The following is a 12,154-nucleotide window of genomic DNA, read 5'->3' as shown; positions in this document are numbered from 1 at the left end:
GTTGAGAACAAGGAGGTTATACACAGAGTTCCCTGGAAAAGCCAACTATTGTCTCTCAAGACAACAAAACACCAGGGAGTTTTCTCTCTGGACTAAGTGATTGTTCAGTCTGTCTACCGGAGCTTAAGCTGTATGGCACTTTATATACCTTTCATTTTCCTTGAAGCCAGTCCCTTAGAACAAGCCAAATATTCACATGTGATACAGTTAATAAGATTTTATAACTGGGTTATTGATGTGTGAGGAATTTTTAATGTAATTTTGGAGTTACTTAGAAAATTAAAACCAAAATCAGTTCTGCTACTTACAGTTTTTTCTTTCTGAAAATGTTTTAATGCAAAGTCTCACTGCAAACACATTGATATTCCCAGCAATTGCTTGCTTTGAAAGAATGTGTGGTTAATAGAAACTGATAGGAAATAAAGATAACTTCCAGTCATTCCTGCTATGTGGTAAGCTGAAAGAGTAAACTCAAAAGTTTTGTACTAGAACTAGAAATAAAATCTGTGAAAACTTTAAAATGAAGCTATTGAACTTGATAGTGGTAAAAAGGTCAAGCATTTGATCAGTTTACATGACTATCTGATACTATTACATTTTGGTTAACAGTATAATCTGATAAGTGATAGATACTGGGGGGGGGAACGACGACACACGACACGACAATTCTCTAAAAGATCATTTAAGCTCAGAAAAACAGCTACTGAAGGGTACGTCTTCTGTACCTCTGAAAACTGAGGGCAAAATTCCCATGTGATAATTTTACTCTTTCCCCCGTCGACCTGTTCAGCATAGACCTTGCTTTTATTTAATTTCTCAGCATTGTTGTAACTTCTATCAGCATTAAAAATACAAGATCTTACAGAGCAGCTGGAATGATAGGAAGGTCTTCAGGGATTTGTCCACATACAGTTACAAACACAACTTTCCCAGTATAGCTGCACAAACCATCTCCCCAGAGGTGGCATTTTCGTTTCTTATTTAGTATCTCCCTTAACAGAAAAAGCTGAAGTGGGAAGAAAAGGCACTCATTCCAAAATAGCGACTCATATAAGGAACTACCAAATGTGCCTATTCTTGTAAAATAGGTATTAAATGAATAGTAGGTTTAACAAGTATAAAACAAAAATTCTACTGCCTTAGAGGGAAAAGCCCCCTCACCCAAAATTCTGTACACAGCAGCACAGAGCTGGTTATGGAAAGCTTAAAAATGCCATCAGAGAAAGGTTTGGATTTTCCTTTGCTTTTCTAGAAATAACTGAGTTTCTAAGAATCCCTATGTTACATCATGAATGTGCCCAGGCTGTGGAGATTTTCTTCTTTTGGTTCTGTAAGATCTGTATGGACTATATCCATATTTTTCTAAATTTGTTGAAAAAAAAAAAGTGCTTATTTTTGCTAGCCTCAGCTAGCATTCCTTAACCAGCTATAATTTGTTTTCATGCTGAAAAGTCAGAGGGTTTAAACAATTATGACATACTTAAATTCTCCATGTTGCTTCTTCAAGACCAACTGCCTATGAAATTAGACCGATATAAATTGCCATTATTGACCAGATTTTATTGGTCTGTTCTCATGCTTTTTAGAGACATCATTATCTTGCATGAGCTTACAGTTTTGTACTATGTGTGCAGTTCAAATTGACAGCTAGGAAAAGCTGCACAGAGACAATTCAAATTATTACCATAAAAATCCTCGACATTGTTACAAAGTAATCTTTATGAAGCAGATTAGAGCAGTGGTGGAGAGAGTAAGCAATTGTTCTGACTGAGGTAGTTCCTATGGAGATGTTGTAATGAAGATTCTTGGTTATCAGAATGGACAGAGATTACCATCTTTTAAAAGAGATACTAGAAATGCATATTATACTATGACCTTAAAAAAAAGTCTCTGCTGTTTTATTAAACAAATTAAAGTCCAAGCCATAGAGAAACCAGCAAGTTTGCAAAATCAATTTTTTCCCTCTTGAAAAATTAAGTGGCCTGCTAACACAAAAGAGCCATCCCCTTTTCCTACAAAGCACCTGCATTTTCATTTGTAATAGGGTTCTTGTGAGTTGTCAACACTTTTCCAGCATATGGATTATGCCACTTACCAACAACAGTGGGTCTGTATTGAACATTGTTTTATGAAGCCTGAATATTCTGGCCCAGTCTTCAGCTGACGCAGTGCAGAACGGCTCCACAGATGTCCTACTCAGGACCTGGCAAGATTTATTCTAAGACATGCATTTTCCATTATTTCTCTGTTACATATTTCTCTATGGTTCAATGTGTTAACCATATTTTACTTCTGAACTTCACTGTTGTTCTTTTCTGCTTGTAACATCTTCTGCCCTGTCTCTAAGTTCAGGTTCCTTTCCTCAGCCCTGGAAGATTTGGTGGGTCAGTTTATTTTCCATTAAATAATTATCCCGCTATTTCAATAGCATGTAGTTTTAAAGTAAATTTAATAGTATTCATTACTGAAAGATGACATTAGCTTGATGCTTAATGATAGCTCTCAGGCGATCCTTTAAAAGTAACGTAATAAAAAAAAAGTCAGCAAAATGCCTTCAATAAAAAATATTTACAAAACACTTTACTCTTGTTTTCAAAGATGCAGAAGAAATTGGACCAGCTGGTTGTCACTTGCAGTATCTATCCGCTTTCACTTTTGCTCTTCTATATGGAAAGAGTAATGAAACAAGATTTAGATTAGGACCAAATATGATTACACCTGGGAGTTTCATCTGCTTCAAAGTGTTAAGGAAGCATTGAAAACAATTTTTCTTAAACCTTACTTCAAAGCACACATAAAAGCCTAACAACATTTTGGATTTGTTAATTAACTTTGTTTTCTTACGAGCTAGAACTGCAATGTCTAAACCTTGTCTTTTCCTTCAAATCATCATGAACTGCATTTTGTCCACTGTGAGGAATGCAATTCAGATTCAGTGTGATTTGAAACTGACGCTCAACCTGTGATGGCCCAGGAATGTTCTCACATCACTTGTGGTTATCAGAAATAGTCCTCTGCATTCCACCCACTGAATTAATGCTCATATTTATACTGTATACCAATATAAAATGTTTTAAAAATTCAAGACAGTTTCTGTAGTCTCAGGTTGGGAAAAAAATTTATTCCCACTAGATAACATGAAGACTGTTCTTCAAAAATGCTATTTCTCTTTAAAATGCATCTTTCCCCTCTTCAAAGTGTTCTGGTGCCATAAGTATTGCAAATTTTAAAAAAATTAACTTATTTTTTGTGGTTAAGATTCATCCCTCAACTCCTCTGTACAAAACAAACTAAGCAACCTAGTTAAAGATTTCCAAAATAATGAATTTCTGAGTAAATACAAACCTGCAAACTTCAGCTAAAGAAGTGAAAATTCGGGGGGGGGTGGGAGCGGGGGGGCGGTGTGTGTGCATGTGGAGACAACCCTAGAACTGAAGCAGAATACTGACCAGAGAGGAAATTCTCAACACCTCACCCCCCTGAAATGTAGCTCTCTTTTGTAGCCCAGGTCTACTGTAATTCCATGAAAGTACCTGTCAAGCAGCATTTCATGAAAAGTGCCTTCTTTCCTGGCTTTTCTGAGCGCTTTTGTATCTTCTTTGCTGATTTTAAGCTTCTTGTCTTGAAAACTTTGGAATTTCTTTCTGTAAGGGGGGAGGAAATATAAAAAAAAGTAACTTTTTAAAAGTTTTGTAATTCAGTAATACAACAGCTGTTATAGGAATCTTAACTTCTGTTACCCAGTAGACAACTGGCCTAATAAAATCCAGCAAACCATCACAGTATCAAATATTGCACTAAGACTTCTGTAGGTGAAAACTATTCAGGTTTTTTTTTGGCAGTCTAAGAGGTCCTGCATGATTAGCATGATACGCTCTAAGGAGCCCCTTCTCCAACTACTAGCATGGCAAGTCAGGGAAAAGTGTACTGGGTGTAGGTGGCAAGGTAGTAAGGGAGCTGCAGAAACGGCCTCTGTGAGAAGAGGCCAGGGGCTGCCCCATGCTGGACATAGCTGGCTCCACAACAGACCCATCACAGGGCACAACCAAGTCCATCAGCAAAGCTGATGAAAACATGGAAGAAAGGGCAAAATGTCACAGAGGCAAACAAGAAGAGAAAAAAAGTGCAAAATGGCAGTGCGAACATCAAGTACAGAAAAGGAGAGGGAGGAGGTGCTTCAAGTGCTGGAGCAGATATTACCCTCTAACCCATGGCGAGGACCATGCCAGAGCAGGGGAAAAGTGGGAGAGGAAAGGAGCGGCAGAGAGAAACCACCATGTGCTGACACATACCCCCATCCTGCTTGAGGGAGCAGGCAGAAGAGTCTGGAGCGAAGCTGAGCTTGGGAGATGGAGGAAGGAAAGGTGTTGTTTTTAATTCTGGCTTTGTTTCTCACTACAGTACTCTACTTTACTGGGCAATAAATTTAGTTTCGCACAAGTTGAGTCTGTTTTGCCTGTGATGGTAACCGGTGAACAATCTACCTGTCTTTATATCAACCCATGAGCTTTCTCACCTTTGTTTCTTCCCTTGTCCTGCTGAGGGGAAAGAAAGTGAAAGGCTGGGTGGGAGTTTAGCCCTGCCACCAAAGGCAGCCCCAAAGAGAAGCAAAAAGGGTACTTGAGCCTGTTAACATCCCTAGACTACGTACACGTAATTGATTTCACACTGTTTAACATTTCCTTTGTCTTCTTGTGGAACATCATCTTTCTTCTTAGCTTCTCTTTCAGCACAAGAACGAATCTAGTCATAAAAAAAAAAAAAAGAAAGCAAGCAGAAGTTGCAGGTTAAAGGCGACAATATGTCCTTCACAACAGAAAGAGAGTGACTGTGTTTTTTTAAGTTCACAGCTTTCAAACTGGTTAATTTGCAACTGGAGACAACTGCAATAAAAGCAAGACCTACCTAAAGTATGGGAAATATTAAGTGTACTCCTTGATACTACTGTAAGACATAATAATTTGCATCTCAAAGAAACACCATTACAGGCCTTAGTTTTAGCAGAAGTAAAATGCCTTTTACAGAGGTTGAATAAAAAATATTATTGCTCTGACTAGTAGACATCTATTTTTCGAGGCACACATATTTTCCACATCCAGATGAAGTCAAGATAGTATTTTCATATTCTCTTCCTTAGAAGATCTCCCCTTCTGCATCATTCTGGTAAACCCTTCTCTGTCCCTGCCTCAGTCATAATTCATCTCTCCTGCACCAAGCTATTCAGAATATCACATAGACTGTCCTGCCCTCCAACATGTTGCCTTTCTGTAGTGATAAAACAGCTTCCTGTCTCTACTGGAAGTATCTCAGTTTACACAACCCTGGAGCTCATTTGCCTTTCTTGTGGACAAATAACTTGACAGCTTATAGAAAACTATTATAACTGTATTAACAGTACATTGCAGCGCACAGACACCTGGTTGTTTGAATATCTCTGCCAATATTGTATTAATTGTAGAAGTTTTAGATTACCTTTATCATTTCTTCTTCTCCTGCAGTTTTGCTTTTGGCTTCTATGTCTCCCTCTTCATTACATCTAATAAAACGGCTATTTGCTGCTAGCAGTGCCATTTTCTTCTGCAGAAGTAATACCACATAGTACAAAGAGTTTGTATACAGTCTTTGATTCATAACATTTATCCTCTACAATCCACCAGAAAACTCTGTAAATGCATTTTATTCTTTTATACATGGACACTTCAATAGCTAGCCAGCAGACTTGCTGGCTCCTTTGTTCCTAAGACGCTTATAGCTGTCAAAGTGCAGTAACTTGAAGTATTTTAAGAACTTCCAGTTATAGTAAATGCACTGCAGTTGTCAAAACAGGAGATTATTAATGTTCTTTGCACAGACAAAGAACATCAATATAGATTAACTCAAACTATAGTCAAATGCTAGGAACATCAAATGAATTACGCCAAAGAACTTACATCTTGGAAGACGGGTTCCCATTGCTCTCTTGATCCTATTGCATCTGAACGTCCAATAACAAGTCCATCTGAATTTATACCAAGGTATTTGCCATAACCCGACTTCAGAGCAATCCTCAAAGAGAAAATGTAGGAATACAATAAATAATGTTTTTAATTCGAGCAATTCACAACATACAACACATCACAAACACATTAGTAGGCAATGTATTTCAAAAGGATATTAAAACATGTATTCACACCAGAATCAAAGATAACAAGTATCAAAACTTGTAACATTTTGTTACAGTAATTACCTTGTATCAGACAACTTTACTGCTGTGAACTGTTCAGGAGGACTAGGGCCTTCATCATCTGAGGAATGAATTCTCCATTAATACAGTATGAAGTATTAAACATACAATATTTTAACCTGTTAATACTGCAGTTTCAAAAAGAATTAAACAGTGACTATTGCAAAATACTATGGAAAGCTGCAATACTTTGTTTATTTAAAAATTCCTTTTTTGACTACTCACTTTTAAAAAAGCAATGCAGGTGCTCATTTATGTTCATATATTTAGAGCGCTTAAAACAAGACACAAAATAAAGACAATCCTTGTGTAAAGAATTTACAGTTTAAAATGTTTTGTAAATTTTCTAAGTGGCTTAGAAAACCTTAATCTCCTTGTAATGAATTTTTTTCTACAAGAAAATGTATTATGGTTCAGCTATGGTAACACAATTCAGTATCCTAAAAGTTACTCGCCTCTCCATCCCTCCAAACCAACATGAGAGAATATTGCCATCATTACTTTGATCTCACCCTGGCAGTGAAACACACTGTCAGGGTTCTGGAACAGTTCTTATCTGACTGATGGCACTCAAATTCAAAGTAAGGACTAGCTAATTATCCTGCCACATTAGTAGCCCACTTGTGCAGCAACAAAACAAGTATATTAAGATGAGGATGCAGCAATAAGCCTTGAAACTCATCTACCATGAGTTTCACTCTTCAAGTGACACCATAAAGATTTTATAGGATTTAATAAAAATTATACTGGCTTTTTTATCCAGTAAGTGGTGTGGCCTTTAACAGCTGATCATCTCCAAGGCAGTTCAATTTATTGTACACATAAAACAGCAAGAAGCTAGGTAAGTGAAACTGATTGGTAGTCATTAGGCTTAAGCTGTCTGCACAGTACAGCTAGGATTATTGCATTATTTGTAATAAACTGCTTTTAGCTGTAAAACTGCTTGCCTTTAAGTGATGCTACTTTTATGCCTTTCATTACTAAAACTGCTTGCTTCCAGATTTCCTGAAACAAACCTTTATGTGGTGCTCCAAGTGTAAACAAGCCGTTGTCGAGGGCATGGATGTAAGCTCCTTTATCCATTTCTATAGCTATAGTTCCTGTAATTTCACCAAAATTACTGATAGCCCACCAGTTTCCTAAAATACAAAACCACGACAGTTAATAATTACAACTTCTGATTACAGTAGTTCAAGAGATGATATTTCTGCGTCTTCTCCAAGATTTGCAAATCTAAAGATAAAATTGCTACCTCAAGATCTTTGTGCATTATTTTATACTATGGTGCCAACTTAATGGTGTTGCTGCTGAAAGGAAGTCCTGCTGTTTTACCCACCCTGCCATCCCTAGTCACAGGCTCCTGCGCTTCATCTCTTCTTTGCGCTAGCCCATACAGCAAGTTGATCCACTCAGCTGATCCAGCAAAGATGCACTTTCCAAGAAAGGTATTTTTTTTTTCCTCTGGAGCAGCCCCCTGTAGTTTTGGGTTCATATCCAATCATTAGATTCTCCAACACGAAAGAAACAGATTGACTGTCTCATTGTGCTGTTAAATTACTTCATGTGAGCTGTAATCCTTAGACTTTAGTTGCTCCAAGTCAATTTGTGTTTAACATTTGAGCCCCACAGAATTCTACAAAAGTTAAAGCACACAGATGAATTAGAATTATAACATTTATATTTTTTAATCAGTAAAATTTTCTCCTGGTATACTATCTTACAGATATTTTCTACCTGATTAAGATAATAACTATTATTAATTAATCTGAATACAATGTCTTTTTTTCCACGTGGTAAATTTGGCAAGTAAATTTGCCTTGAACAGTGTCATGGTTTTGTTAGTGAGGGGGGGCCTAAGGTGGTAGCTTCTGTAGGAAACTGCTAGAAGTCGCTCCCCTTTGTTCAGTGGACTCGGCCGGGCCTAGGGCGGACCTGCTGCTGGCCAAGGCTGAGCCGATTGGTAGCAGAATGTCTCGTGATAACGCCTCTGCGATAACATATTTAAGAAAGGGAAAACAGAAAAAAAAAAAAAAAAAAAAAAAAAAGAGAGAAGAGAAGATGTGAAGAAGCTGAGTGGGGGCAGAGGCGCAGGCCTCATGGGCCTTGCAGGCCTCACCCTCTGGCCTCCCGCTGGGCAGCCGACTGGGCCCAACTCGGTCCAGCCTGGCTGCAAGAAGTGGAGAGGAGATGAGAAGTGAATAAGATGTAAAAAAGATCCTGAGAGACATCTACCAGCCTGTTGTGAGGAACGGCTGCAGACGCCAAGGTCAGTTGAGAAGGAGGGGGAGGAGTAATGCAGCTCCTGGCCAAGATTCCCCTGCAGCCTGTGGTGACGACCATGGTGGAGCAGGTTGTCCCCCTGCAGCCCATGGAGGTCCATGGAGGAGCAGAGATCCACTTGGAGCCCGTGGAGGACCCCGTACCGGGGGAGGTGGATGCCTGAAGGAGGCTGTGGCCTGTGGAGGGCCCGCTGGGACAGGTGTTCTGGAGGGACTGAACTCCGTGGAAGAGATGACCCACGCCGGGAGCAGTTCCACGAAGGACTGTGGCCCGTGGGAGGGACCCCACAACGGAGCAGGGGAGGAATGTGAGGAGTTCCTCCCCCGACCATGAAGCAGCGGCGTGAAATAACGTATGATGAACTGACTGCAACCCCCATTCCCTCTTCCCCCCTGTGCCGCTCAGGAGGGGAAGGTAGTAGAGATAATGTTAAGCTTTGGAAGAGGGAGGGGTGGAGGGAGGTTATCTTGTTCTCTGTCTCATTATCCTGCTGTTTGTAGTAATAAATGAATAGTTTTCCCCAAGTCGAGTCTGTTTTGCCTGTAACGGTAACTTTAAGGATTTCTCCCTGTCCTTATCTCAAGCCTCGAGCCGTTTTTCCTTATATTTTCTCTCCCTGTTCTCTCGGAGTGTGGGGGGAGTGAGAGAGAGACTGCGTAGTCTGGTCCTGATCAGGGCTGAACTACGACAAACAGAAATAATCTTTCGCTATCTTTATACAACACATGGAATTAATTGCCTTGTTCTATACAGTCAGGGCTCTCAAATCAATGTATGAATTTCCCAAATCTCTCCCAATTTTTGAAATCTGGCTAACTAAAGAATGTGGAACATCTGTAACACTAATCTAGTGCAAGACAACATTTTCTCCTATATCATAATTAATTTTAACACAGGAACAAGGATGACTTCCCCTTGCACTGCTTTAGCTTATGCCTGTATACACATAATAGAAAATTAAATTTATCCTGTAATGTGCACTGTGCTACAATATATATCTGCATCTCGTAACTCTGTGGTTATTTTTTAGCTGTTTTTGCCTGTGAAGTAAACTGTGATCAATCGAGGACATGACAGTGCCAAAGGGCAACAGTCTGTCAAGTTACCACTCATGACTATACATACTTTGATCCTTTCATTTTATGAAAAAGGAAAAAGTAAAGTTACATTTTGTTATTGGTTAATGTTTGTGTCTTTAGTTTCAGTTAACGGTAGCAAGTTTATAATGTGAACGCATCACAGCAGTCAAGCAAGTATGTAAAATTAAAAATAAACAAACAAACCAATACTCTCTTCCTTTTCAAAGAATCAAAGATTTGAGTGAACTAAAGAATACAGTCAGAAAGTAACTAGCGGCAGAGTACAAACAGAAAGTACAGGTGACCCAACCACTAATTTTCAAATAAATAGTAACAGGGGACATAAGTTATTGATACAGAAAATTATTTACACTCATTAAATAACAATATTACAGTGCTAAGAAAGTCTCTCGTTATGAAGGAAATACCATTGGGGGAAAAAAAAAAACAAACAAAAAACCCACAAACCAAAAAGAGAGATCCAAGCTTGTAAGTAGTTTGATATTATATAAGAACATACTTCAGCTAAAATGGTAAGTGCAAAAACCATCACATTGGTGTCAGAAGTTCCATTTGGAGTCTAGGGAGATCCCAACATAAAAAAAAGCATGTTGTCAGACACAATTATAAATCTCTACAGGGACTATGTTTAGTTACAAAGCCCTGTAACAATCCCTTCAGCTTCTGCTAGCCCCTGCAGTTTCTGTCACTGTCACATAATTCCTGGAAAGCAACTCACCAACAATATCAAGTTGCTCTGCCGCATCTTCTTCCCTTTTCCTTTTCTTCTCCTTGTGCTTCTTCTTGCTGCAAAGGGAGATGCAAAAAAAAATAAGAACGTGCCTCCCACCCGGCCCTTCCACAGCGAGCTCTCTCATACGGCCTCACTCCGAAGCCCTACAGCAGCAGGTCCCTGACACCAGCCGGCTGCTAGGGGCTGACAACCTCAAAACCCCTGCCCTGGCCGGCGTACCCAAACATTGCCAGAGGGACGGGACGGAACGGGGCGGGACGGCTTGGCCTGACCCCATTCCAGCCTCCGACGCGACCCCAGCGCAGCGCGGGGAGCCCAGGCACCGCCGAGCTGGCGGCACGGGGAGCCCAGGCCAGAAGCGGTAGCGACAGGCAACCCACTCCTCACCTCTTCTCTTTCGCCCCTTTCAGGACGAGCTTGGTGGATTTAACACAAGAATACTCCGCCATGTTGAGCTACGGCAAGCACGGAAGGACAGCCCCGGCTACGCACCGCCGAACGGACGGAAGCCCCGGAGCGACAAACTCCGCCGCTCTCGTTCCGCTGCTTCCTGAGCATGCGCCCACTGCTCGCCTGTGGGGCAGGAGGCGCTGCGGGCTGGGGCCGGGTCGGCCAGCGTTGCGTAATTTGGCGTTACGGGCTCTGGACACAGAGTTTGAGGGGAAAAATAAAACAAGAAGAGTTTAAAATTACGTTTAAGGTCGTGGCCTGCTGCAGCTTCCCCTTCTAAGTCTGGCATGGCTCCACCGGTTGTTCTAGCACTTGGCAGGACTGCAGACCCCTAGCGCTGTGGGATGAAGACCCTGCAGCTTTCCCTCTGGCGTGTGGTCGTGACCCGTTTGTGTGTGTATTTAAAAGCATATCTAATGGGTGCACAGCAGAGCCCTTGGACCTGTGCCCTCTGCCATGGGCGGCGGGCCTTGCCTCTGTGACTTGGTGGCGGCGAGTGTGGCGTTAGGTGAGGGCTGTGTGCTGGGCTGCACTGATGCAGGAGCAAAAGCTTCAAGGGAAGCCTGTGAAGACAACCTAGGGAAATGAACCTCCTAAGTCAACCAAGTGCAACAAACTAGGGGAAAAATGAGCTTTATGACAATTTTCCCCATCCTGTTAGCCAGTTGGTATTCCACAGAGTAAAATCCACCTCAGGCTTTCCCTTAGGGGCATGGCTGCCTTTCACACAGTTAACTTAGCACCTTCTTGACAGGTACCTCTACTCCTTTTTTAGGGAGCAGCCTTACTAGTACATGTGTGATTGGACTCTCAATTAGAGCAGTCATTTGTAATTTGTGTTTAGTCTTCTAGTCTTTTTTTTTTCTACTTCACACTAATGGAAGTGCCCAAAAGGTTGCCTGATGATTATATTAGCTGATCAAATGACAGATACCACCCCTATCAAATCTTGTCTGACATTTATACATACAGTGATGCTTGCATTGGATTGCTTCCTTTTGGTTTCTGAGTTCATTACCTATCTATGCGTGCAAGTTCTCAGCACCTCAAAGGTATCTTCTACAAGTAAGAAATGAGTCTTTTACATGGTTATGTGAAAGCCTTTCAAATCTCTGAAATCATGGCCATGTGGTATAATATCCCAGTGAATGACCCTGGAGTTTGTGGATGACTGAGTTGTTCCACAGATACTCTGGATGCAGGACCTTGCTGCTTCTCATAAAAATGCTTTCACTTTCTATCTACATGCCAAACATGACTAACTCCATATTTTTATCTGTGAAACTGGAGTGGTTACACCCGCCATGTAAAAAGAAAGCTACAGTACTGGACGCAAGTCTCCCGTTTTGGAGCTTTGGGGAGAAGGTG

General features: G+C 40.7%; 1 protein-coding gene across 1 annotated transcript; it reads right to left on the bottom strand.

Moving 5' to 3' along the window:
* Nucleotides 1–734: 734 nt before the first annotated feature.
* FRG1 (FSHD region gene 1) lies at nt 735–10,873 on the bottom strand. Its single transcript, XM_086747273.1, has 9 exons — nt 10,724–10,873; nt 10,322–10,389; nt 7,240–7,362; nt 6,227–6,284; nt 5,931–6,045; nt 5,473–5,577; nt 4,652–4,743; nt 3,534–3,644; nt 735–2,663 (listed from the first exon to the last, which is right to left on the bottom strand). The coding sequence occupies exons 1-9, from the start codon at nt 10,783–10,785 to the stop codon at nt 2,627–2,629; spliced, it is 771 nt and encodes a 256-aa protein (XP_086603399.1). The 5' UTR covers nt 10,786–10,873; the 3' UTR covers nt 735–2,626.
* Nucleotides 10,874–12,154: the final 1,281 nt, after the last annotated feature.

This window comes from Chlamydotis macqueenii, chromosome 4 (assembly GCF_036417535.1).
Source record: "Chlamydotis macqueenii isolate bChlMac1 chromosome 4, bChlMac1.mat, whole genome shotgun sequence".
Taxonomy (NCBI): domain Eukaryota; kingdom Metazoa; phylum Chordata; class Aves; order Otidiformes; family Otididae; genus Chlamydotis; species Chlamydotis macqueenii.
The sequence above is the reverse complement of the archived record's forward strand: the minus strand, read 5'-3'. Positions and strand labels throughout refer to the sequence as shown.

What these genes read in the sequence shown, in the direction of transcription:
- FRG1 (XM_086747273.1), bottom strand. Translation starts at nt 10,785, where the DNA reads ATGGCGGAGTATTCTTGTGTTAAATCCACCAAGCTCGTCCTGAAAGGG. An exon ending in AGAGCAACTTGATATTGTTG is followed by an intron (nt 7,363 to 10,321) that starts GTGAGTTGCTTT and finishes TTTGTATTTTAG; the next exon opens with GAAACTGGTGGGCTATCAGT. An exon ending in ACTTGGAGCACCACATAAAG is followed by an intron (nt 6,285 to 7,239) that starts GTTTGTTTCAGG and finishes TTCATTCCTCAG; the next exon opens with ATGATGAAGGCCCTAGTCCT.